General features: G+C 41.1%; 1 protein-coding gene across 1 annotated transcript; it reads left to right on the forward strand.

The window, feature by feature from the left end:
- Nucleotides 1-4,042: 4,042 nt before the first annotated feature.
- Nucleotides 4,043-22,784, forward strand: LOC109036890 (uncharacterized). Its single transcript, XM_019051311.2, has 4 exons — nt 4,043-4,204; nt 13,427-13,840; nt 15,863-16,240; nt 18,251-22,784. The coding sequence occupies exons 2-4, from the start codon at nt 13,449-13,451 to the stop codon at nt 18,657-18,659; spliced, it is 1,179 nt and encodes a 392-aa protein (XP_018906856.2). The 5' UTR covers nt 4,043-4,204; nt 13,427-13,448; the 3' UTR covers nt 18,660-22,784.
- Nucleotides 22,785-24,253: the final 1,469 nt, after the last annotated feature.

Genomic DNA, 24,253 nt, shown 5'->3' on the forward strand with positions numbered 1-24,253 from the left:
TGCATCAGTTGGTAGATTTCTTGGATGATTATGAAGAAGCAACATTTTTACAACACTGCGATCACGCTGGTTCCTTTTTGCCAAATGCGATCCAATTTATTGTAATTTTGCAGATTGCATTTATTTTTATGGTGACTAAAGATAATTATTAAACCTTAATGCCTTTGAAGAGTTTTATGAAAGAAAATTAGTCATGTCAATGTTGACATACTACCGATGCACATTTCGGCTAAAATTGACCATACTGTTCACTTTTTGTCCTTTAGGACATTAGATATGGTTTTTCATAGACATTTTAAAGCCTATCGTTGAACGGTATTATAGGAAACGGCATAAAATCCCCGAATGGAAAAATGAAACTTCTCGTGAAAATTAAAAACAGGAGTGCGCGAAGCGTTTCTTGAGGGTTGCACGAGTCAGGGGGCGGAGCCCCGGTGATGATCTTCACGGTGATGAGAGTTTTATTTTCCCCTCGAGAACTGGCAACGGTCGAGAGCCGAGGAGATTGGTATTTTTAACTCGATTCTAAATCGCGATGAATTATGAGTCAGCTGAGAGTTCATTAATGTCAATTGCTTCTCATATCTCGGCGAGTGATATCAACCCCCATTCGCACACTCCCGCACGCCCCTCAGAACTCACCCCCGCGTCTATCCCTCCTACTGCCGTCTTTGATATTCAGGCAGGAAATTCTATACTCGCGATGGCACATATACTCGAAAATTGGCAACACTATTTTCCATTCATCTACGGTGAATCTATAGGTCAGAGTATCAAGACATCAAACACTGAAAACAAATCTCGGTGTATTTACTAAGAAAAGGGTAAAATTACCAAGAATTCAGAATTCCATTTGATCCCGGTTTTTTCTTGGTAAAGTTACCATTCATGGAATTGGTAATTTTATCGAGAAATCTCGGTAAAATGATCGAACTTTCTCGGAAATTTTACTGGACCTTGGTAAAAACGCCAATATTTTTTATCCATTGTGGTAGAATTACCGCGATAAAATGGCGAAGTTACCGGGAATTGATTAACAATAAAAGTGGTATTCTTACCTGAAAAAACAGTAAAAATACCGGTTTTTAGGTAAGTTTGCCAGTCTGTCTTGGTAAAATTACCAATAATTGGTAAAAAAATGAGATGATAAAGGTACCAATGGACCTTGGTAAAAACGCCGAGAATTTTTTTCAGTGTATAGGTCAGAGTATCAAGACATCGAACGAGTTTTCTGGAGTTCAAGATTCACTGTAAATTTTTTACATGAAACGAGGCCACTATGCCTAAAGAAACTCTACTTATCATTTTATCTCACGGTGATACTTATTGATCATTTACATTTTGAAGAATTTTAGAGAGAACTACGAGTTTCTATCTTTATATTTGGATGGCTATAAAACGAAAAAATTTCAATTACTCTCGAAGGATCTCTAATTACGAAATAACTCTTGGCCAATGCGATGAGTGACAAGCCGACAACTTAGCAGAGAGCAGAGTGACAAGCCGACAAGTGACAACTTAAACTCCGTTTAAAGCCATTGAATGCATCGATTCTAGGTGAGTTTTAGGCTTCCTCGGTCGAAAGACCTTTGAACATAATTTTTCCCTTTTAAAATGACTATTGATTTGGACAAACCCTTGCATATTTTGAGCAAACTTAACCGTATCTGATCTCAAAGTTCAAAAATAAGATATACGTAAACGCGATACAACTATGCGTGCAACATGGATGTCTATTTTGTACAAGAAAACTTTAAGGCGCGATGGCGTGAGTCGTGAGGCGTAAACTGAAAAATGCTTTACTCTATGCTGCTAGTGAAATCAGGGAGAAAAGTTGAAAAACAAGGTCGGATTACATATTTCCTATCTTCGGCTCTGTTGCTCACGTAGCCCTTGGAGCACCACTGCAACTCAGACAAACGGAACCAACACAATATGGAAATAGAGTAAGGGAAATGATGCGCTTTGACGACGGCGCAGAGATACAACTATTCGTACTTGATGGATGTCCATATTGCGTCTGCAAAATTGAAGGTGCGATGACGCGAGGCATGAACTCGCAATGCTTTTCTCTATGCTTCTCTATGCTGAGGTGTCATTCAGATTCGAGTGAAAAGTTTCAAAACAAGGCCGTATTACGTCTTATTTCCTATCTTCGGCTGTTGTGCCCACGTATCCCTTGAGGTACCACTGCAACTGAGACAACAAAAGCAACATAATATGGAAATGGAGTAAGGGAGAGGATGCGCTTTGACGACGGCGCAGAGATACAACTATTCGTGCTTGATGGATGTCCGTGTTGCGTCCGCAAAGTTGAAGGCGCGATGGCGCGAGGCGTGAATTCGCAGTGCTCTCCTCTATGCTGCCAATTAGGTGTCGCTCGGATTCGGGAGACAAGTTTAAAAAAAAGGCCCGAGTACGTTTCTCCTGTCCTCGACTATATTGATACTCGATTATTCCTTTTTTTTTAGGTTCACGTCTGATTTATTTTTAAGGTTGGATTTGCAAACTCGCATCTGACCTTCTGAAGCTCGTGTGAACCGGTCCGATACAAGTTTTATTTTCTTGTCAATGTTTTTAAGAGTCTGGACTCTAAATCCAAGCGACTTTTTTCCAGGGACATTAATAAAAATATCATTAAAATTGCTACACCCTGCTCGCACCATCACACGGAGAAAAAAACTTCGTGCGTGGGACCCGAAGTTTAGGCCATATGGATATCTGAAGTTTTCGGAATGCGCATCCGAACACTTAAGGTCCAGCTGCTAAGGTTTGGATCACACATCTGAAACTTCAGTTCTTACGTTTGAAGTACTTCGGTTTTCACATCCGAAAAACTTCGGTTCTCACATCCGAAAAACTTCGGTTCTCACATCTGAAGTACTTCAGATGTAGGAACTGAAGTTTCAGATGTGTGATCCGAACCTCAGCAGCTGGACCTTAAGTGTTCGGATGCTCATTCCGAAAACTTCAGATATCCATATGGCCTAAACTTCGGGTCCCACGCACGAAGTTTTTTTCTCAAGCACGAATAGTTGTATCTCTGCGCCGTCGTCAAAGCGCATCCTCTCCCTTACTCCATTTCCATATTATGTTGCTTTTGTTGTCTCAGTTGCAGTGGTACCTCAAGGGATACGTGGGCACAACAGCCGAAGATAGGAAATAAGACGTAATACGGCCTTGTTTTGAAACTTTTCACCCGAATCTGAACGACACCTCAGCATAGAGAAGCATAGAGAAAAGCATTGCGAGTTCATGCCTCGCGTCATCGCGCCTTCAATTTTGCAGACGCAACATGGACATCCATCAAGTACGAATAGTTGTATCTCTGCGCCGTCGTCAAAGCGCATCATTTCCCTTACTCTATTTCCATATTGTGTTGGTTTCGTTTGTCTGAGTTGCAGTGGTGCTCCAAGGGCTACGTGAGCAACAGAGCCGAAGATAGGAAATATGTAATCCGACCTTGTTTTTCACGAGGTTTTTTTCTCCGTGCAGGATTCAACATTCGACGCGGAAGAGGGCATTCAGTCAGTGAACTTCAATAAAATTTAGTTTTGTACAATCCCGGTCCAATCTCCAATGATTTGGTCACGCCCAAAAACATTCTCATCGGCAGCAAAATGATTGTCGAATGGGACTTCCTGCTATGCAGGAATGCGAAAATTTACGAACCACTCCAAAATGCAGTCCTTTCGTGTTAAAGGAAAAACGCCGTATAAAACATTCGAGAGTTGCCAAATTCCCTTCAATAAAATGTCTGTTTTTGAGGAAGATTATAAAAATATTTCCTTGAAATTTTCAGGAATTTCAGGTGAAATTGCGAACGATATTATCTGAAAAATTGGAAGAAGAAAATTCATAGGTTTACCAGGAAATTAGTGTTTTATTAGTCGAAATTTGACAACGCCTGAAGGCTCATACGGCGTTTTTCCTTAGCACGGCAGCATAGACCTGCAGTCTTTTTCTGGCGGATTTCTGGGCACGACGTGACAATAATGCGGCTGGTTTGAGAACCAATCGATGCAAACGCTTGATCGCGATAGGATTTATCATAGCGACAATACTTAATCCGTCATTGTTGTTGTGGGCCTTAATGCGCGTTTGTTTTCGTCACCCGGTGGTTTAGGATAGTTGATTTTTGGTGAATTTAATTCGTTGAAACTACCCCAGCGAGTGATATAACCCTTGGATAGTTGCTGACACAGTGAGTACGAGTATACTTCGAAATTATATCTAGGGTAGGGCAGGGATAGGGAGAGAAGTGGTCTTATCGGATAAAATCAAGGAAAAACTGCGGTTGCATTCGGGGAAAAGGGACTCCTGTCTTTTCTAAAATGAGGCATTTGCTAGTCAGTTGATAAAATACAAAAGAAATACATTATAAAAATACGTGCGACAAGGTTAAAAATGGGCGGAAATATAGTCAGGACGTTTTTGGCCAATTGCATGTCTGTTCTCTACGAGAACAAAAGCTAAAAAATAACCCCCTAACCCAAACATCCAGGCGGAAAATCTGGTTTCCGTCTTTTCAGGCGCAAATTCTCCTTCGGTGGTAGCAAAATCTTAATTTTAATTTTATGGAACTTAGATCCTTCTTACCAGAAAATTGTGTGAATATATCGATAATATTTTTTTAGGGAAAAAATATGACTCCTAAAACGGTCCAGGGTGGGTGATGAACTCGATTTTGTGACGTCAGGCCCTGAGATGCGCGTTTTTAAAATTTTTACTAGCGAATGATACGTTGTTTTGAGAGATCCTGTGGTCTCCACGGATCGCAAATTTGACACGTGGCGAATGTAGACTGGGAGCTTCAGAGTATCCGCAAAAACTTAAGGACAATGCAAAGGTGGATCCAGCGAGTTGGATATTTGGTTTTTCTCCATTTAACCCTGTGGAAATGTATCGAATTCCGCAGGCGACACGTGTTCCGATGAAAATCGATTTCTTTATCTCGATCGTCTCAATTTTAATTTGGCTGATGATTCTTCGGATGCATTTCAATCAATTAATACCTAACCTTTCAAAAGATTATTTGCTATGTTGCTATGTTGCACAGACCACGTTGAGTAAGAATTCGGTACATATGGAACATTGAAGTTTTCAGAGCAGATAAACTAAGCATCGGTTGACCATACTAAGGCTCGCATTATTCCACCTAGGACCTCGTTAATCTAAACTGAAGTTTGGTTTGCACGATTGAAAAACTTCAACCACCTCAATCAAAAACTTTTGCGTTCCCCTGAGTGTTAACCCCAAGTAGAGAGATATATTTAACGATGTTTTAGTGGTGTTCTTATAAATCAGCACCGGAAGCATTATATTCAGTCTTTATAAAGCTTTTTTTTTCTGATCAAAGTGGTTAATTATTGTAATCTTGCCCATTACATGATAAGTGAAACATTTTCAAGCCCCGTAAGGTCTAAAAATATGATGTTATTTAATTATACTTCTATTACGAATACAAAAATCATAATAAAAAACAAGTCTTCATAACCGAGATTTGTTTTCCTCAATGTGCCTAATTATTAAAACAAGAGAGAGTTTGATACTCCACGACCGAGATACACGTTCCAGGATTTTCACAATCTGTAAACTCCATTTTTCCGTTTTATTGTAACAACTCAAAAGGACTGAAATTACACGAAATTCATAAAACTCAAGTCATGAGCGCACATTGCATCCGGATCTCTTTGAGCGTTCCAATTTAAGGCCGAGCAAAAGCCCGCCCGTCCGAACGCACTTTCCATTCAAATGAACCTATTCATAAATCAAAAGAACCATCTCAATTATGATATGGGCTCTAAGACTCATAAGAATACATTCATGACAAGGCTCATGTTTCAGTTTAGATGGTTCAAAGCGCATCGGAATGTGTGTGCCTCTGAAATTGCGAGGGCTCCCTTGTGCTGCATTTTCATATAGCGCCTCCAGGAATCCCGTGACAGTTTTTGCCAACTCCTGAAATCTCTCTCAGGCTGCCCTGGCCGACGCCGCGACGCGCAGCAGTTGAATAGGACCCGTAGAACGGGCTACGGGCATCGGTATGTGTCGATTGCCCGCTCCGCAGGTCGAATTACGGAGTCGCTGTCCGCATCATGTGCGAGCAATGCGCCTCAAGCAAGGCGGAATTGCCGTCCTGTACGCGGAAATGGCTTCTGTTTCTCCATGTTTTATTCCAAAAAGATGAGGTTTTTCTCCCCTTCCAATCTCATGCTAAAAACATGAGCTTTAGTGCAATAATACCATAAAAAATAATGCAATTGACTTACAGAACACACGTAGTTTAATGACAGATACTGAAATGACAAATACTGAACATAACAGACTGAGGATATCTTGACTCCGAAGAAATGATAGAGTAGAAATGTACGAAGCAAGGACAATCAAAAACCACTCAAGCTACCACTCTGATGCACACTCAAAAGATGGTCAAAAAATTCATTTCTATGGTAACGGTGACGCAACAGCTTCCAAGTATTAATTTGGATTTCTGTGAAGGGTTTTATGAAGCGCATCGCAGGGCAATACTGCCGTGCTTGGGAAAAACGCTGTAGAAACATTCAAATTTTCCCGTCAAAATATGTATTTTTGAGGGAGGTTATTCGTATTCTTCCTTGAAATTTTCCGATATTTTAGGTCAACCTGCGAAAATAATCGTCCAGCAAATTTGAAGAAAAATGTTCAAAATTTGTCCAGTAAATTCCTTTTTTAATGAAGAAAACTTGGCGACGGCTAAAGGCTCATACGGCGTTCCTCCGTAACACGGCAGAATAGAACATGGATATAAACGGACGGAGAAGTTACAAGTGCCCAACTGTTTCCCGATACAAGTAAAGTTTACTCGTGGAATGTGCGGTTGATTGAGAACGCAAAAGAACACACAATTCTCACCTCAATTTCGAGGAAGATACCCGATTCCTAAAACGATGCGAGCATAATCTTCATGAACGTCAGTAACTTGAGATATACACGGGGAAAAAATTAAATGTTGATTTAGCATGTATACTGTTAAAAATATGTCCGACAAGTTTCAAGTGCTGATTTTACATTTGAAGAAATGCTAACTTAACTACGCCCACTGTAAAACGAACAAATCCAAATGTTTTGTTAGCATTTTTGTGTTGTAAAATCAGCATTTGAAACTTGACGGACTTTTTTTAACACTTTAAATGCTAAATCAGCATTTCATTTTTTACCGTGTAGGCGAAAAGCTAAGATTTTTCCTCATGCCTCCTTCGGTTCAATTAGTTGCTCGTTTGACTTTCGTGTGTAAAAAAGTGAGAAATTACTCGAGTTTAATCTCAATATCGAGGGATCAAGGGATTTCCAGTGAGTTCGATAACTCAAAAGAAATTATGCAATTATCACCGCAATATTGCGACACATACACAAATTTTCCATAGGCTGATCAAGAACACACAATTTTCACCTCAATATCGCGGAAAATAGTCAATTTTTATATATCGATGCGAGCATAATACTCGTAAACGTCCGTAGCTTGAGCTACGCGAAAAGCTAAGATTTTCCTTCAAATTCGAATGATACCACATACCTACTCCGGAGTTCGAATAGTTGCTCGCTTGATAACAGCATGTGAGAAAGTGGTAAAATACGCGAGTTCATTTCAATATTTAATCTCAATACCTAATCCATCGTTGCATTGGACCAAGCTCAATTCAGATTTGCACATCTTTATAAAAATACTCATAAAAACATATCTTTTTAGTTTTAGTGAAGAATTAATGTGTCTTTTTCTGATTGATCTGTGAGTTTCGACTTTTATCCAACTCTTAGGAGCCAATGTAAACAAACGAGACGTTCAAATAGTTTGAGACGTAATGCAGTTATTGAATTTCAACTTCTGAATTAGTTTTGAACAGACTTTACTTTGATCAATATTTTTGCTCAGATTAATACTCGCCCTTCATTTTCTGCTGGGAAATATACAATCCTCTAGGTCATGTTTGATCAGATCGAGGTTTTCCTGGTCAAATTGCATATTCTGCCCGCACTTCCTTGTGTAAGACTGGTCTGTATGTTCTATCTGGAAAGACAGGAAATTTTCCCTCGAGTTTCAGTGGATTCACTTGACAAAATAAATAAAAAATTTTGCAATTTTTTTTTTAAATTCATGTCCAACCTTCTTAAAAAGCTCGTACTACTGAGCGCGGGTTCGGGAGTTGACCCAGATCGAAGCATTCTCAAAATTGATTACATGGTATTAGGGATGTGTACCTTGAGAATATTTTCACCAGGCATTCCAAAATACTAAATTTTGTTCATTCACTTTTCTTCGTTTTTCCATCTGAGGGCGGTCACAGGTAGTCCACCGGGACATCGAGAAGATTACAGTGGGCTGGAAGGGCCCCAGGGCCGGTCATGTCGTTTCGGGAGAAACAAATAAGGAAAACATGAGGCATTATATTTGTATTTCATCGAGTGTTTATCTTATTGACTTTTACTATCTATTTCCTCGTCCGTTTCAAAAAAAATGTAATTTATCTATCTATCACAGAAAAATTAATTCCACCAATAATAATCTTTATTACAACAATCACAATACACTGTATTAGAGAATGTAAAATAACCAAACCCAATGAAGTTTACAGTCAATTCATCAGTGAATGAAATGGACTGCATTTTGCAATGGGCCTGTTGCATGCAAGAGATACAGCCGTGCGAATAGACTTTTTAGAGGTTAAATGACACGAAAATTACAATGGTCACATTAAAAAAGTCTGAAATACACTCCTTACTGCGCAATTTGTGTTGTTAGGAACGCGCTTTTTCAAATTTCCCGCGCCGGGGGGCAGTTTTCTAACGGAAACAATTAACGGCAACTCGCGGCTATTTCCGGTCAACTAAAACTGACAACATAACCTACAAATCGGAGCTCGTGACATCGTGAAATTAAATGTAGAAGGATTGCGTCGAATATTTGAAAGTTGATCAATTTGGTTACCGCATAAAGCGTATACGGACTAGAGTCCCTTGATACTGAGAGTCAAGACAACACCCCTCATGGAGTCACAAACGGGAATAAAGATTACAGAAATTGAACGTTTTTCGTAATCTTTGATCGGCTCTTTCTTAAATTCCTTTCTCCGTTCCTTCTCTCATTCCGTTTGTTCCTTTTCGAACCCGAAATTCCTCGGTCCATTCCAGATTATAATCTTTGCAATTGGTGAAAATGTAATCTTTATTCCCGTTTGTGACACTGTGAAGGCCTAAATTCCGGTTAACCAATCAGAAATGGATTCGCATTGTCTTGACTCTCAGTATAAAGGGACTCTAATACGGACCACTGGGGGGTTTGTAAACAAACTGAAGGAAAAAATAACAACAACAACGACTCGGCATCTTCCGGTAATCACCGAGCCCGCCGTTTGCTCGTTTCCGGTGATTAGAAAACTGCCCCCAGACGCGGGAAATTTGAAAAAGCGCGTTCCTAACAACGCAAATTGCGCAGTAAGGAGTGTATTTCAGACTTTTTTAATGCGACCATCGTAATTTTCGTGTCATTTAACCTCTAAAAAGTCTATTCGCGCGGCTGTATCTCTTGCATGCAGCAGGCCCATTGGGAACTATAAATTCTGGGTCTCCAGGAAAAACACTTATGTGCATAGGGAAACTAATGGCACATACGTTGTTTTTAGACCAGGCTAGAATTTATAGTTCCAAATTGCAAAATGCAGTCCAAATGATTCTTGTCGTCTGTTTTTGACTCTCGTTTCCTCTTCTCCCTTCCCTTATTCTCTACCTTCCTAAGTAAGCGGGTGGCATTTGTTTTTGTCATGACAAACTTTCGTCAACTGATCAAGCACTATTATAATAGTTATAATAATATTTATATTTTCAAGATCACGATTTAAGATTTTCATATTTTATACCACAACTCACAAATTTTTTTAAAAAATTAAATTTAAAAATTAGAAGTTTCCACTCCAAAAATAAATATACTTCCATACTACACATTATTCCAATAATTTTGTTTTCTATTCACCCAGATATAATAATTATTTAAACTCGGCCCCGGTCTGCTTTGTCTATAGTTCTCTTAGACCTGAGTCTTCATTGTAGTGGAATACTAAAGTGAAGAAAAAGAAGAGAAAAAGTAGGAAAGAGAAGAAAGAGGAGGAATGGAAGAAGAAACAGACGAAGAAACAAATTTTCCTTCCTCCACTCTTCTTCTTCTTTTACTTTTTCCTCTTTTTTCTTTTCATCTTTTTCGTATTTTCCTTCCTCCGTTTTCCTATTGTCTTCGTTTCTCACATTACTTTTTCCTCGTTTCCTCATCATCCTTCTTCTTCCTCACCTCATTCAACCTATTCCTGTTACGTCTATTTTTCCTGATTCTGTTCCTTCCAATTTCTAGTGCCTTCTAATCTGACAATTGGGCTACATTTTAAAATCAGGAGCTACTGCTATTCCTGACTCATCCGCAAAAGCACCAATCTGCATAAAAAAGTATTGGCTCATACGTTGTTTGTGGGATGAGCCAGGAAGTTTAGTTCCCAATAGCAACGCATGTTGTCCTATTGATAATAATCACAAAACCAGAGCCTGTGAAACTAGGTCACGGGAAAAGTAGGTAAAGATGCACTAGTAGCGGATTCTAATTTTTTTCAAGCGGCTCCCATACAATAAGCGTCAAGACGTTTTGAAATCAATACGTCGTTGCGCCAATCGAACCAAACGATCCAATATTGCGAGCATAATATCAAATCCTCTATCCTTCTCTCATATGTTACTGCGGAAGCTCTTCCACCCTGGATATTTTCATTCAAATGTTGTTTTCATTCATTGAGTTGTGGTTCCGTAAAATAATATGCGCCTGCGAATCTCCTCTTCGAGAAGTATCATGGATGCGAAAAGTAATTTATGCGATTTTTGTACGTGCAACCCACATAAATTGTTGCACATCAAGATAAATCCATAACGGGAGTGAGTAAACACTGATATGTCAAACACATTCTCTTTAAAATACCGTTTTAAGGTCAACTTTCTGACTGGAAGCGGATCTATTAAGTCCAGAAGGACATTTCAGCTTTTTCTTGAAACGCATACAAAAATCCCAAAGACCAGAACTGCAACTAACCTCAGGCGCCAATACCACAGCTAATTTTAAGAGAAGAAAGCATGCTTTTGCCGTTTCAAATCTTAGAAAGAGATCCGCACGGTTGTATTGCGAGCCTCCATTGGATGAGGCTGACGTTTCATTCAAATGCGTTTTTGAAGAGACGGTCGATCTCCGTCGATGCTTCATGTCCATATACTTAATAATGTGCAAATGACGGCATGTTTCCTTTATACGAGGTTCTATGGCAATGCCATTTTGTTTTAAAAGTCTCTAAAATATATGCATAAAATGATCAAATGGACGTATTTCAGCTGAACGGAACCAGAGCCACGTGGTAAAGGAGGGATGTGCTCGTTAGTTGAGGGCCGTAAGAAAGAATGGGAATCATAAAGCGCCACCCTGGTAAAAATTGGCGATATGAGCTGCGTTTCAAAATACCATAGGAATTCTTATAGCCGGCTAAAGAAGGCTACAGAAAATCATATAGCTGGCTTTAGAATGCGGAGAAAATCATACGGCCGGGCTATATACGAAGCGATAAAAAAGTATGCAGCCGGGCTATATTTCCCATCGCCGGGCTATAGTTCCTATCGCCGGGCTTTACACTTTATCGCCTGGCTGTTACTTTTTCGCCATCGATTATAAAAGGCTATAAGAAATTGTGTAGAAATTCGTGTGCTTCGGAAATCATTAAGTTAGAAACGGAACCACCTTAATATTTACAAAACACACATTATATTTTCCTTTAATACATATTTTTTTCATCAATTAAAATGAGAATAATCCATACAGGATGTGCAAACCTTTCAAAATCATGAGTTGAATGACGCTGACTCCGCCAGATTAAATATTAGAGCCTAACACATAGCGGAGCGGCGACGCACTGGCGCCTACAAACCTAACAGGGATACTTCACGCATTGCGCAACGCGTGAAGTATCCCTGTTAGGTTTGTAGGCGCCAATGCGCGTTCCGCGCTGGCTACCCGCCTGCCGCGCCGCAAATATGACCGTCTACTGTTGATAAACATAAAAAAACAGCCACTATACTAAAAGAAATAAGTGTTCATTTTTAAGAAATTTGCTTGCATTGAATTTTATCTTCTTTATCAACAGCAGACGGTAATATTTGTTTTCGGCCAAGACTACAAAATTTTTGAAATTCAAACTTCGCGCCACAGCTCTAGCGGCCGAAAAGGAGCCGAAAGCCGAATTTTGGTAGAAAGGTTCGGGAAGAGCATACTTTCGTTTCACTTACTTTGCATTATGTCTTCTTTTACTTTGTTTTTCATCCACCTTTCTAGTGCACACCCCATCTTTCCCACTCGTCTATAGTTCCGTTTAACAGAAATACGTCCAAATGTTGAACTACTGAAATAAATAAAAGCAAATGTCACTCGCGTAGCACCCACTGGCTAGCAGTAACGCTTGTAACGAGTGCGCGCCCAGAAAGAGCGCACAGCGCGGCTCTCTGTGGACAAAGATAAAAAATTCACAACTCGACTTCTGCATATTTTTACTTTGATAGTGCCAAAAGGTTTTCCTATGTCGGTGCTACTATCTTCATTACTTCAAGTTTAAGTGTCTTGTACCGATTTTTGTCCGCATCGTTCATAAGGATGCCGCACTGTGCGTCGCTCCGACAGCGCACTCCAGGGCTCTGCGCCACCCAAACGCCACATGTGCCTATCTTCCGATCGGTCATTAGGTAACTGACAACGCAACACCTCCTCGATTGACGCTCTGCCACAATCCCCTCATAGCATAATGGAGATATTGCATGTGTGAGGAATTTGCGATTTGACTGTTGATCCTGATGTGAAAGTTCGCGAGAAACACGATGTGGCCACTAGTTTTCTCTAAAATTAACTCTCAAGCTCAAAAAAAGCTCTCAAGTTGAGGCCGAAATGGTGGGGATATCCCGCCCTACCCTGAGAGTCCACCTCTACAGAAAGACAAACTCTCTATGCAAAGATAGGGAGCAAATACGTTAGCAGGGATGCCGTCCTTTCAGTTTAAGAGTCCCAAATAAAGTGGCAACCCTATGTATGTATTTGCTCCCTATCTTTGCATGGAGAGTTTTGTCTTGATGTAGAGGTGGACTCTCAGGATAGCGTGGGGTATCCCCTCCATTTTGGCCTCAACTTGAGAGCTTTTTTTGAGCTTGGGAGTTAATTTCAGAGAAAACCAGTGGCACCGTCGCGTTTCTCGCGAACTTTTACAAAAGAATCAACAGTCAAATCGCAAATTCCTCACACACGCAACATCTCCATTATTTGCTTGTTTCATAGTTTCACAGACACGCTACATTTCGTTGCAACCTCTAAACTTGTTTCCGTTTCCAGATCCGGTATCAACATCAGCGGGATGCGCTCGACGATGAGCCGGCTGCTCCCTCTGGTGACGATCCTGCTGAGCCTGTCCTGCTCGCAGGTGGGGGCCCACGCGGCGTCGGCGTCGTTCCTGTACGCCAAGGCGGAGACGAAGCGGAAGTACGGGAGCGGCTACGGGTTCGGCGGGGACGCCCGCGGCGGGGAGTCCGGCGAGACGATCGAGGTGTTCACGAAGGAGGAGCTGGCGCGGGCCCTCTGCAACAGGGTCAAGGACGGCTACTGCCTCGACGCCGCGCCGCGCAACGTCATCCTCCAGGACGAGGTCGACTTCACCACCGACGACGGCATCGTCACCGAGCCCGGCTGCGACAACGATGCCGTCAAGCATCCCGAGTGCACCGTCATCAAGAGGCATATCCTCAATAGGTAGGTTCGTTGGATTCGTTCAAAAGTCACCAAAAAATATCGCGGAAAACGCACAACGCTATGACAGTTCTTGCACCCCTAGGAATCTCTAAAATCACGTGAAAAATATCGTCCTAGCTTAATGTCGGATGCACGAGGATACCCTTGGCTCATGAATTGAACAATTATTAGAGAAGATATGACAAAATGATCTAATCTGCTGAAATACGCGTGTTTAAATGGGAAATGCCGCCAGATGACGTCACTAGGCGGTGCATTTTCTCAATTTTAAATCTATTTTATACTATTTCCCATATCAGGAAAAAATTATAGAAAATACCGCGAAGTTAGCTCTTTAAGCACTCTCAGATGGAGCCAGAGACAAGAGACCCTCCACTGGCCTCTTAGCGACAGGTGGAAGCTTTTACTCTCGGGGTTTCAACGATTCCTTATGGACAATTACTAGGAAGCAACAGTCATCACCCTAGTTTCGGCTGTTGACTTACCTACATGGTGGATGATGAGCTTCAGATGACGTCATGAGCCAAACAAGTTTCCCAAACGTCGGCCATTTTCGGCTTGTTTGCAAAATGAAACTGCCAACACGTTATTGAACATCAACCATGTAGGTAAGTGAACAGTAGAATGCTGAAGTCCCGAAAGTAAAAGCTTCCACAATGGCCAAGATACTAGTGGAGGGTCTCTTGTCTCTGTGCAAAAGTCACAAAAAATATCGCGGGAAATGCACAACACTATGAGAGTTTTTGCGCCCCTAGGAATCTCCAAAATCACGTGAAATACATCGTCCTAGCTTAAAGTCGCTTAAACGTCGCAGAAAGTTGTTTGTGAAGCGCACAACACCATAACCGCATTTGCATTTCTAAGAATCTGCGAAATCACGTTAAATGCATGCTCCAAACATGGATTCGTTCAAAAGTACGAGGGTCATCCAAAAAGTAAGTTCACCCCTTTCGTATCTCCGAAACTAAAAGGGATAAATCAAATCGGTAAAGAAGAACTTCTTACTTACATCCTCAGCTCTCCATAGGTACCAAGGTTTTTTAAATTTGGACCACTCGTTGCCGAGATATTCGATTTCTACGTGAACAACTCCCGTCAGTTCCGTCCACCAAACGACGCGCTGATATGAGATGCACCACGCGCTGTCGCGTCGCTTTTGTCTTCTGGGACTCTCGAGGAGTACTTCTCGTCCATTATTTGGAGAAAAGGTGTACAATCAATGCACCACGGTATTGTGGAATATTGAATTCGTTGCGATTGGCAATAAAAAACGAGCGACCGGGTCTCTTGTCTCGTGGTCCCCTATTCCTTCACGATAATGCCAGACCTCACACGGCGAAAGAGACCCAAAATTTGTTGAACAAATTTGCGTGGGAGGTGTCTCCTCATCCTCCATACTCTCCAGACCTTGCCCCGAATGACTATCATCTTTTCCCGCAACTCAAGAAGCACTTCGAGAACGATCAGCATGTGATGGAAGCAGTCAATGGCTGGTTCAAGAGTCAACCAAAAGAGTTCTTTGAGAACGGCATTAAGAAGCTTCAGAAACGCTATGAAAAAGGCATCAATAGGAACGGAAATTACGTCGAAAAATAGGTAGGATTGTTTTAAAGCTAATCTTAGAATATTTGAGTTGGTTGTTCCTACGTAGATGTGGGGGGAACACAGTCAATTCAGGTAGCGTGACGGAATCGCAGAGCGTCGTTTGGTGGACGGAATTGGTCGGGAGTTGTTCACGTAAAAATCGAATATCTCGGCAACCAGTGTCCAAATTTATAAATCTTGGTACCTATGGAGAGCTGAAGATATAAGTAAGAAGTTCTTTTTTACCGATTTGATTTATCTCTTTTTGTTTCGGAGATACGAAAGGGGTGAACTTACTTTTTGGATGACCCTCGTATAATAAAAAAATTATAGAAAATACTCCGAAATCAGCTCTTTAAGCACTTTCAGCTGGAGCAATAAAAATTTTGCATGCAAATTCTCAATTCGCTTGATTAATTTCCTACGACTATCCACCAGGTACGACTCGTGCCGCGGGCGTCCGATGGTGCAGGTGGCCTACTCGCACGCGGGCGTGGCGCCTCTCCTGGTGGGCTCGAACAAGACGCTCCGCGGCGGCGGGACCATCGTCGGGAGCGGGCTCCTCTTCCGCGGCGTGAGCAACGTCTTCGTCTCCGGGATCTTCATCGACGCTATCAACCCCCGCGTCGCCTTCGCCGGCGCCGCCTTCACCGTCGACAACTCCACCCGCGTCTTCATCGACAACTGCACCGTCCGCGAGACCGGCATCTTCGTCCGCACCCGCGGCCGCCAGAACGCCTTCACCGTCTCCAACTCCCTCTTCTACGGGGCCGACGAGTACATTCCCTCCTGTGGAGACTACCACTTCTTCCTCTGGTCAGTATTCTTTCGTTCACTGAGAAAAAAAGTTCGGTCTAATGCCCGCGTCCCACGATCAAATCAACCCTTCAAATACTCATCAAGTGCAAGATGGCGACTGGCTTTCGCACAAGTCCGCTATCAAAAGTTAGCGGGCCGTCAAGTGTTGATGAACCCGCCATCTTGCATTCGATAAGTATTTGATAAGTTCATTTGATCGTGGGACACAAACGTTCGGTTTTCCATATCATCCTAACTATTCAGTTGGGCAAACTGAACTTTCGGTTGGTCAAACTGAACTTTCGGTCCGTCAAACTGAAATTTCGGTTCATGTGGCCGAACTTTGTTCGTCAGTTCACTTTACAGCTGAAGTTTGGTTGCAAGAACCGGAAGTTCGGTTTGACGAATGGGAAATTTGGTTTGACAAACGGAATAAGTTGGGATGAAATGGAAGGCCTAACTCAGGTCCATACGACCGAACTTTTATATTCAGTGATTTATTTTGGGAAACCTTCAGGTGAATTCATATGCCTTGTCCACACGAGCGCAGTTTGGAAGCATTGAACTGGGGGTTCCCGTAAAATGATACAGGTAAAGAAGTTCCTGAAACAAGTTCGCTCCAAGTCCCTCAAAATGCGCTCGTGTGGACCTGCTGTTAATGGAGCGAGATAAATAGATGTTGGTCGATTATGTGTTGTGTAACATGATATGTACAGTGAGCCCCAATAAATTATAATTGTATGAGCAGAACTGCGTTGCAAGTGTTGAAGGCAATTTATTTAATCAGGCACTTTTATCAAAAGCCCATGCAGGCAGTCAAATTTTGGTCATTTCGGAAGTTCTTATGTTTTTGACAAAGGGCTCTCAAGTTTTTAGCGTTTTCAGAGTAAAATCCCATCAAATTCACAACATTTTCTAGTAATTTTCTTTCTAAAAGCTCCTCGTGAGTTTTAATTGTAAAAATTTAAGAAATTTTGTATTTGATGAGATTTTGTGCATTTTGAGATGAATCTTAGTTTAGGAGCTAGAAATCCTAACAGATACCGCTGTATGATGCACATTTTTACAGTGAATTTTTTCCAACATAAGTAAAGAATTATTCATCAAAAGAACCGAAATTTTAATTGAGATTACTTTACTATTTGTCCAGGCATTTGACAAAATGCCAAGGATTATTTACCAGCGATATGCAAGCTCTGTGCACATGGTTCTTTTCAGCAAAAATACGCCCATTTCTAAAGTACCTATAATAAGAGAGTATAACCACCAGTGTTACCACCTCTGATTGGCTCAGCCATCTTAGGCTGAATGGAGCCCTTAGGCTTAGGACCCAAAAATAGCGGACGCCATAAGTTAATGTAACGCAAAATGACTCAAAATGTAGTTTTCTTTGCTTATCGTAACGAGAAATCTACCCAAATGCACTTTTGCGACTTCTTTACATATTTTTACGGCTAATCGTGCGCAATTTTCGAGAAAAATTATCTTAGATGTAGTAAGGTTGGCAGCAAGTGCGGTTGGTGATAACCGTCAAAAGTTGGCAATGACCCCCTCCCATCCTCAAAAACCAAAACAAAGCACCGCCACTTTTGGGTCCTAAGCCTCTCCATGGGGCCCAGTCAGAGACAAGAGACCCTCCACTGGCCTTCTAGCGACAGGTGCGGAAGCTTTTACTTTCGGGGTTTCAACAATTCCTTATGGAAAATTATTAGGGAGGAACAGTCATCACCCTAATTTCGGCTGTTGACCTACCTACATGGTCGATGATGAGTTTCGGAAGACGTCATGAGCCAAACAAGTTTCCCAAACGTCGGCCATTTTCGGCTTGTTTGCGAAACGAAACTGCCAACAAGTTGTTGAACATCAACCATGTAGGTAAGTCAACAGTAGAATGCTGAAGTCCCGAAAGTAAAAGCTTCCACAATGGCCAAGGTACTGGTGTAGGGTCTCTTGTCTCTGGGCCCAGTGGCCATACTCTCTTAATATAGGTACTCTACCCATTTCTAATGGAAAACCTCGCTTTTCCAGGTTGGTGGACTCGTACCACGACCGGGTGACGTTCTACAAGAACCGGGTGGTCAACGCCCTGGGCTCGGGCTTCAGCACGTCGACGCCGTCGTCGGCGATCATCCACCTCATCTGCAACACGTTCGTCAACTCCTCGATGGAGGCCATGGTCTACGCCCAGGGCGACGCCACCGTCCTCGCCGAGGGCAACTCCTTCAGGGCCACCCACCGGGCCGGGCTCCCCTTCGGCGGCGCCGTCTACATGCCGCGGGTCCCGCCCGACTCCAAGCGCTGCAAGCCCCTCATCGACCGCATCTGCCTCCTCAACGAGATCTCCGAGGCCCAGTGCGGGACCGATGGCTGCCGCACCAACGAAGAGGTTCTCCAGACGTTCAAGATGCTCGACCGCTCTTTCCTCGCTGCCTTTTAGCCTCGAGGATTCTTAGGGATAACGAATGTGGCAAGACTGCCGTGATAGCGAAGTGAGCAGTAAGTGCGAAAATGAAGTTTTGAGAAAACGGGCTCAGAAGAATCTGACCGGAAAATTGTATTGGAAGAAGCCTCCGTTCTTTCTCAAATTATCACTAATCGTCCGAAAGACTCCTGAAAATGGAGACATTGCATGTGTGAGGGATTTGCGATTTGACCGATGATTCTTATGTAAAAGTTCGCGAGAAACACGATGGTGCCACTGGTTTTCTCTGAAATCAACTCCCAAGCTCAAAAAAAGCTCTCAAAGTTTAGGGCGTAATGGAGGGGATATCCCACGCTATCCTGAGAGTCCACCTCTACATCAAGACAAACTCTCCATGCAAAGATAGGTAGCAAATACATTGACAGGGCTGCCACTTTATTTGGGGACTCCAAAACTGAAAACACGGCAACCCTGCTAATGTATTTGCTTTCTATCTCAGCATGGAGAGTTTGTCTTGATGTAGAGGTGGACTCTCAGGATAGCGTGGGATATCCATTCCATTTTGGCCTCAACTTGAGAGCTTTTTTTGAGCTTGGGAGTTGATTTCAGAGAAAACCAGTGGCACCATCGTGTTTCTCGCCAACTTTTACACATGAATCAATAGTCAAATTGCAAATTCTTCACACATGCAACATCTACATTATCACCAATCGGTCGAAAGACTCCTAAAAATTGTTCAGATGATTAAAAATCGATTGATTTTATTTCAATTACATAAAAAGGGTATTTTTCATTTTCATGCTAGGTAATTGCTCGGCAAGACATCCGTAAGTGCTATCTACTCCATGCTTTCGAGGTTCCGCCTCGGACAAACATCAAACACATTTTCAGGTTAGAAATTGGCAGAGGAGAACGGCACTTAACTTGAAAGCACTGTTTTCATTGGCTCTCTGGAGGAAAATTGTCACTTACTGCTGTTTTGTCTGAAAATACGTCATTTTTTGCGCACTTGCGGTTTTCTCAAATGTCTCGTTTTGATAGAATTAAGATGAATCTTGCTGTTTTAGTTATTTCAGTGTTTTCATCTAAAAGAGATTCGACGAATTTTGAAGGAGACTCGATTTCGAAAATTTGACCCTTACTGCTCACTTCGCTATCACGGCAGAAGAGGCTACGATCCCTGCAGCCTGATTGTTGAAATTAATAGACAAAGCTATAGATAAAGAAGACAAAAGGGATTCTATTGGTAGAAGCGGGTGGTTGCAATGAACACAAGTCGTAGGTGATGTAGTACCCTTTCTTTAGTCCATCAATTTCTCCCTCAATCTATAAGAACCTTTAATTTTCATCAATAAGATCACTCTATACTTTATATATACTCTTTGTCTATCGTTTTGTCTATAAATTTCAACAATCAGCCCACTGCCCGCTTCATGGACAAACCATGTTTCTGTTTTGCGCACTAACTCTCTTTTTCGCCCTAAGAGTTGTGTTCAAAGTTATTTTTTAGACAGCTCTACCCCCTAAGACGTCGCATATTATGGCGATTCTTGAAAGTTGGCAACACTGTATTTCCTGTATTTAAATGTATGTATAACAATCGGTTCTCGGCGAGGCAAACTTGTTTCACCTAATATCGATATTTTTTAAAGAATTTAAATGGGAAGAAAAACAGTGCTGTCAACTTTCGAAAGCGCCGCAGTTCCATATCGATGGCTGAAGTGCGAGACCACGGTGCCCCGTTTGCGATGTTGTAAACTTTCAGTCATACTTTATTTTTTCCTCGCAAAGCTAGTCAACTTAACTAATTGAAAATTTCCTCCTTTTTTCTTCCCTGTTAGTGGAATATTAGGTAGACATTTCAAGCTATAAAGTTTTTTAGGTTATAGGACATTTCGTCAACGATTTTTTGTCCGCGCACCTGCTTTTTCCAGTAATTTACGTCCACGCGTTTTTTCGGCACGGGAGTTTTGGTCCACGCGCCAGTTGAGACCCAAAGTTAATTGGCTAACATGTAAATACAAACGACAATTGCTCACGACGTTTTTGGATGAAAATGTATAATGTCTTGGAGGATGAGGGTTTGCTTGTTTTTTGGTTTTGTCTGTTTGGTTCAACGGAGAGTAATATATAGTTGAGAGTTTTGGTAAAAATGGGGGAGCGTCAATTCCATGAGACAAGATTCACTAAAACTCTCTACACCTCTTTGGTGTGACAGGACTTAATTATCTTTCAAGAAATTCCCACCTTGTTATACCTGAACCGGATAAACCTCTATATTTGCCTCAGCTAAAGGCTCTTAGATTTTTCCTGAGTACAATAAGTATCTTGATTTATTTTGCGAGGAAAGATCTGTACTTTTAAAGGATGCCTGTCATTCTTCATACGTTCAATTTCGCATAGTACTGTGCAACACCTCTGTTGTGAAATAGTTGCTTCAAGCGCCGCCGTACCGCGAGCGAGCGGCCAGCGCGAAACGCGCATTGGCGCCCACAAACCTAAGTGGATACTTCAAGCATTGTGCAATGCGTGAAGTATCCACTTAGGTTTGTAGGCGCCAGTGAGCCTCTCGCGCTGGCAGCACGCCGCGCGCCGCTCCGCTCTGTTAAGCTACAATATTTATACTCGCATAGTAAGCGTTTTTTAACTCATGATTTTGAAATGTTTGCACACTCTGCATTCATTATTCTCATTTAAATTGATGGGAAAAAAATATGTATCAATTTATCAAAGGAGAATAATAATATAATGTGTGTTTTTTAAATATTGGTGGTTCCGTGTCAAATTTAATGATTTCCAAAGCACTTTAATTTTTTTCTTTTACATTCTGTGCTTTTATTGTGCTGCAGCGAGGTGTACGCGCTACCAAACGCTCAAAATTTGACGTATTTGACTCTAAAAGATCGATGTACAAATGGGTTAAAACTAAAGATTGCGTGCTTCTTGGTTTTTTTCCCTCTTTTATTCATTTTTGCAGTTTCTGTCGACACAATTGCGGCTCATTGAGATTAATGTCACTTGGAAAAGGTTTTACAAATATTTGCCACGTTTTAAAAATGTAAATGTTTTCAAAATGAAGTAAAAAAAAATTAAAAAATTAAGAAAAAAGTACCTGTGCATATATGAGGTATATTGTACATCGAATATTTTAAGGGTAGAAATAAAACCAAATATTCATCAATGACAATTTAAAAAGATGATTTAAAAGGAGAAAGTAATAACATTTCATTTAGAAAATGAGCAACCATAACAACACCTCTTTCTCTCTCAGTTTCTCATATACCGACTAAAATATAACGCTTGGACCAAGTCACTGTTGGTTATTTTACGTGTGGGCGTATACTACTGGACAAAAAAGGTGCGCGGACAAAAAATCGTTGACAAAATGTCCTGAAACCGTTTCGGAACCCTCCTCGAAAAAATAAACTAGGGGCGGATATTTTGAAACGCCGCACACTGGGCCGATTCAATAGAGGAAGTCGGACAAATTCTGGAAACTTTGAAAGCCTATACCTATTTTCGAGAATGTGAAACAAATAAGTTTAAGTGTCGTGCTATCAGTTTCTCCTTGAAATTACCTTTCGGAGACATCCTTTGAAACGGAATTTGTTACTAAATAAACATAAAAATTTGAAATTTTAGCCCAAAATTTCACGTCCGACTTCATATATTAGTTCGTTCCACTTTGCGCCGTATTAGATATATGTGGTGTCTTACTTTAGCCATCGATACGGTTTGAGCTGTGATTTATAGAGATTCAAGGTGAGCTTGAGCTCATAGCATCAGTTTTCGCATCAGTTTTGACATTTTTGCGAGCATCGAGTGACATTGAACAGTTTAACTTTGGAAATGAATCCTTGCGAGGAATTACAACGATTTACTCTGACATTTTATTTCAGGAGTCGGATAAAAGTACTCACATACCAAGAATTAAATATTTCACCAAAAATTGTTTCGAAATAGACAGACAGTAGAAAATATAGATCACGCAAGACAAATTATTTTGAAATTAGACATAGTTCCAGAAATCAAAAGCCTTCTCACACTTCTCGATGAATTCTTTCAAGTTTATAAGTAAATCGTGTAGTACGTAGTTGTTAAGTTTTGTAAATAAATCCAAGTTCAACAATCAACAAAATCCGTAAGACTTTCATGCTTTGAGTAACCTTTTGTATTGAACACACGATATTCAATTATTGTACCTGTACATAATTTATTTATTTTTTTTTTTAAAGTAACAATTTTTTAAACGCCTTTTTAGCCTGAGTAACTAAACACAGAGCCGCAGTCGAAGACTTTTTTTCTAAACGGGCACGCATGAATTGGCGTTAAAATTCATATCTTAGTTAATCTTAAAGCTTGGTCAAGCTGTCCTGTTTTGGAACACAAATAAAGTCGGAATAAAAAATACGTAAGTATGAAAAAACAAACTTCCGGAAGGTTGTGCAAGTCTCTTATTTTCTTAAATTGGTTGGGGTCCATTAAATCAATTTTTCTTTTAAAACAAATGTCCTCTTTGAAGAGGTGAAATTAAAACTACAGGGGTTTTCATTTACACGATTCATCTCATTTATTTCTGTAAACTAATGCTTCAATTCTCAATTCACTTAAGATACAAATATGCTGTTACTGTCTGCAAAAATTTTAAAGAGTTTCCAGCATTTTAGCTGCTCATCGACGCAGTGTCCAACACTAACAAGAGATTATGAATTTTCAACGATTAATGCGCGCACCGCAGTGGATGCGGAATGCAAGAAGTATTCCTACAGTCTTGTAGGCGCTGATATGCGTTAATTTCGCAGCGACCGCTTTTTGTTCGGAGCGATTAGTCCAACTCGCGGAGTCAGCGGTTTTCAACTTGGTACGAGCATTAAATTTTTGCACACTCTGTATGGATTACTGTCATTAAAGATGATAAAAAAATGGCATAAAATATTACTAATTTTATTCTGTTCGTTTACAAAATGGACAATCCCATGCCCGCATCTTTTATGAAACTGCGTTGATTTCTCAGCCTCTGGATTCTCCTAAACAGCGGCAGTACTCATTGAATCCTCAGAAGAGGAGTGGTTCATTTTCGAACTTAAAAAAAAGCAGTTTTATGACACCAAAATTAATCCGTGGGAAATTTCTTAGATATTTTAACCGAACTGTGGTGAGAGGCCACTCCGCGGCGAGAATCGGCGTACCCAATTAAATCAACTTAACAGCACTAAACACACTCAACGCTAGAGACTAATTGCTAAGTTTGAGACGATCACTTGAATAATGTACGCGTTGTCTTGTTGGTCCCGTGAACTCGCTTGGAAAGGAGGTGACGGTTCCCTCGGGACGGGCCGATTTAATAATGCATTCGATTGGGACTGACTCGAACGACTGTCTACAGACACAGAGGAACCATACGTTCATGATTCGTGATTAAGATGGGCGAAACATTCGTTAGACGAAGACTGAAATGGTTCTACACAACGAAAAAGAAACCGATATAGTGTCGGAGATATCTCCCTCGTCTGAATTTCATATACTTGTGAGTCGCTTTATAGTACTCTTTGCGGGCTGAATGTTGAAATGCATTGAAAAAGCTACGGACAAAAAACACATGGGGAGTA

The sequence above is a fragment of the Bemisia tabaci genome, chromosome 10, assembly GCF_918797505.1.
Source record: "Bemisia tabaci chromosome 10, PGI_BMITA_v3".
Lineage (NCBI taxonomy): Eukaryota > Metazoa > Arthropoda > Insecta > Hemiptera > Aleyrodidae > Bemisia > Bemisia tabaci.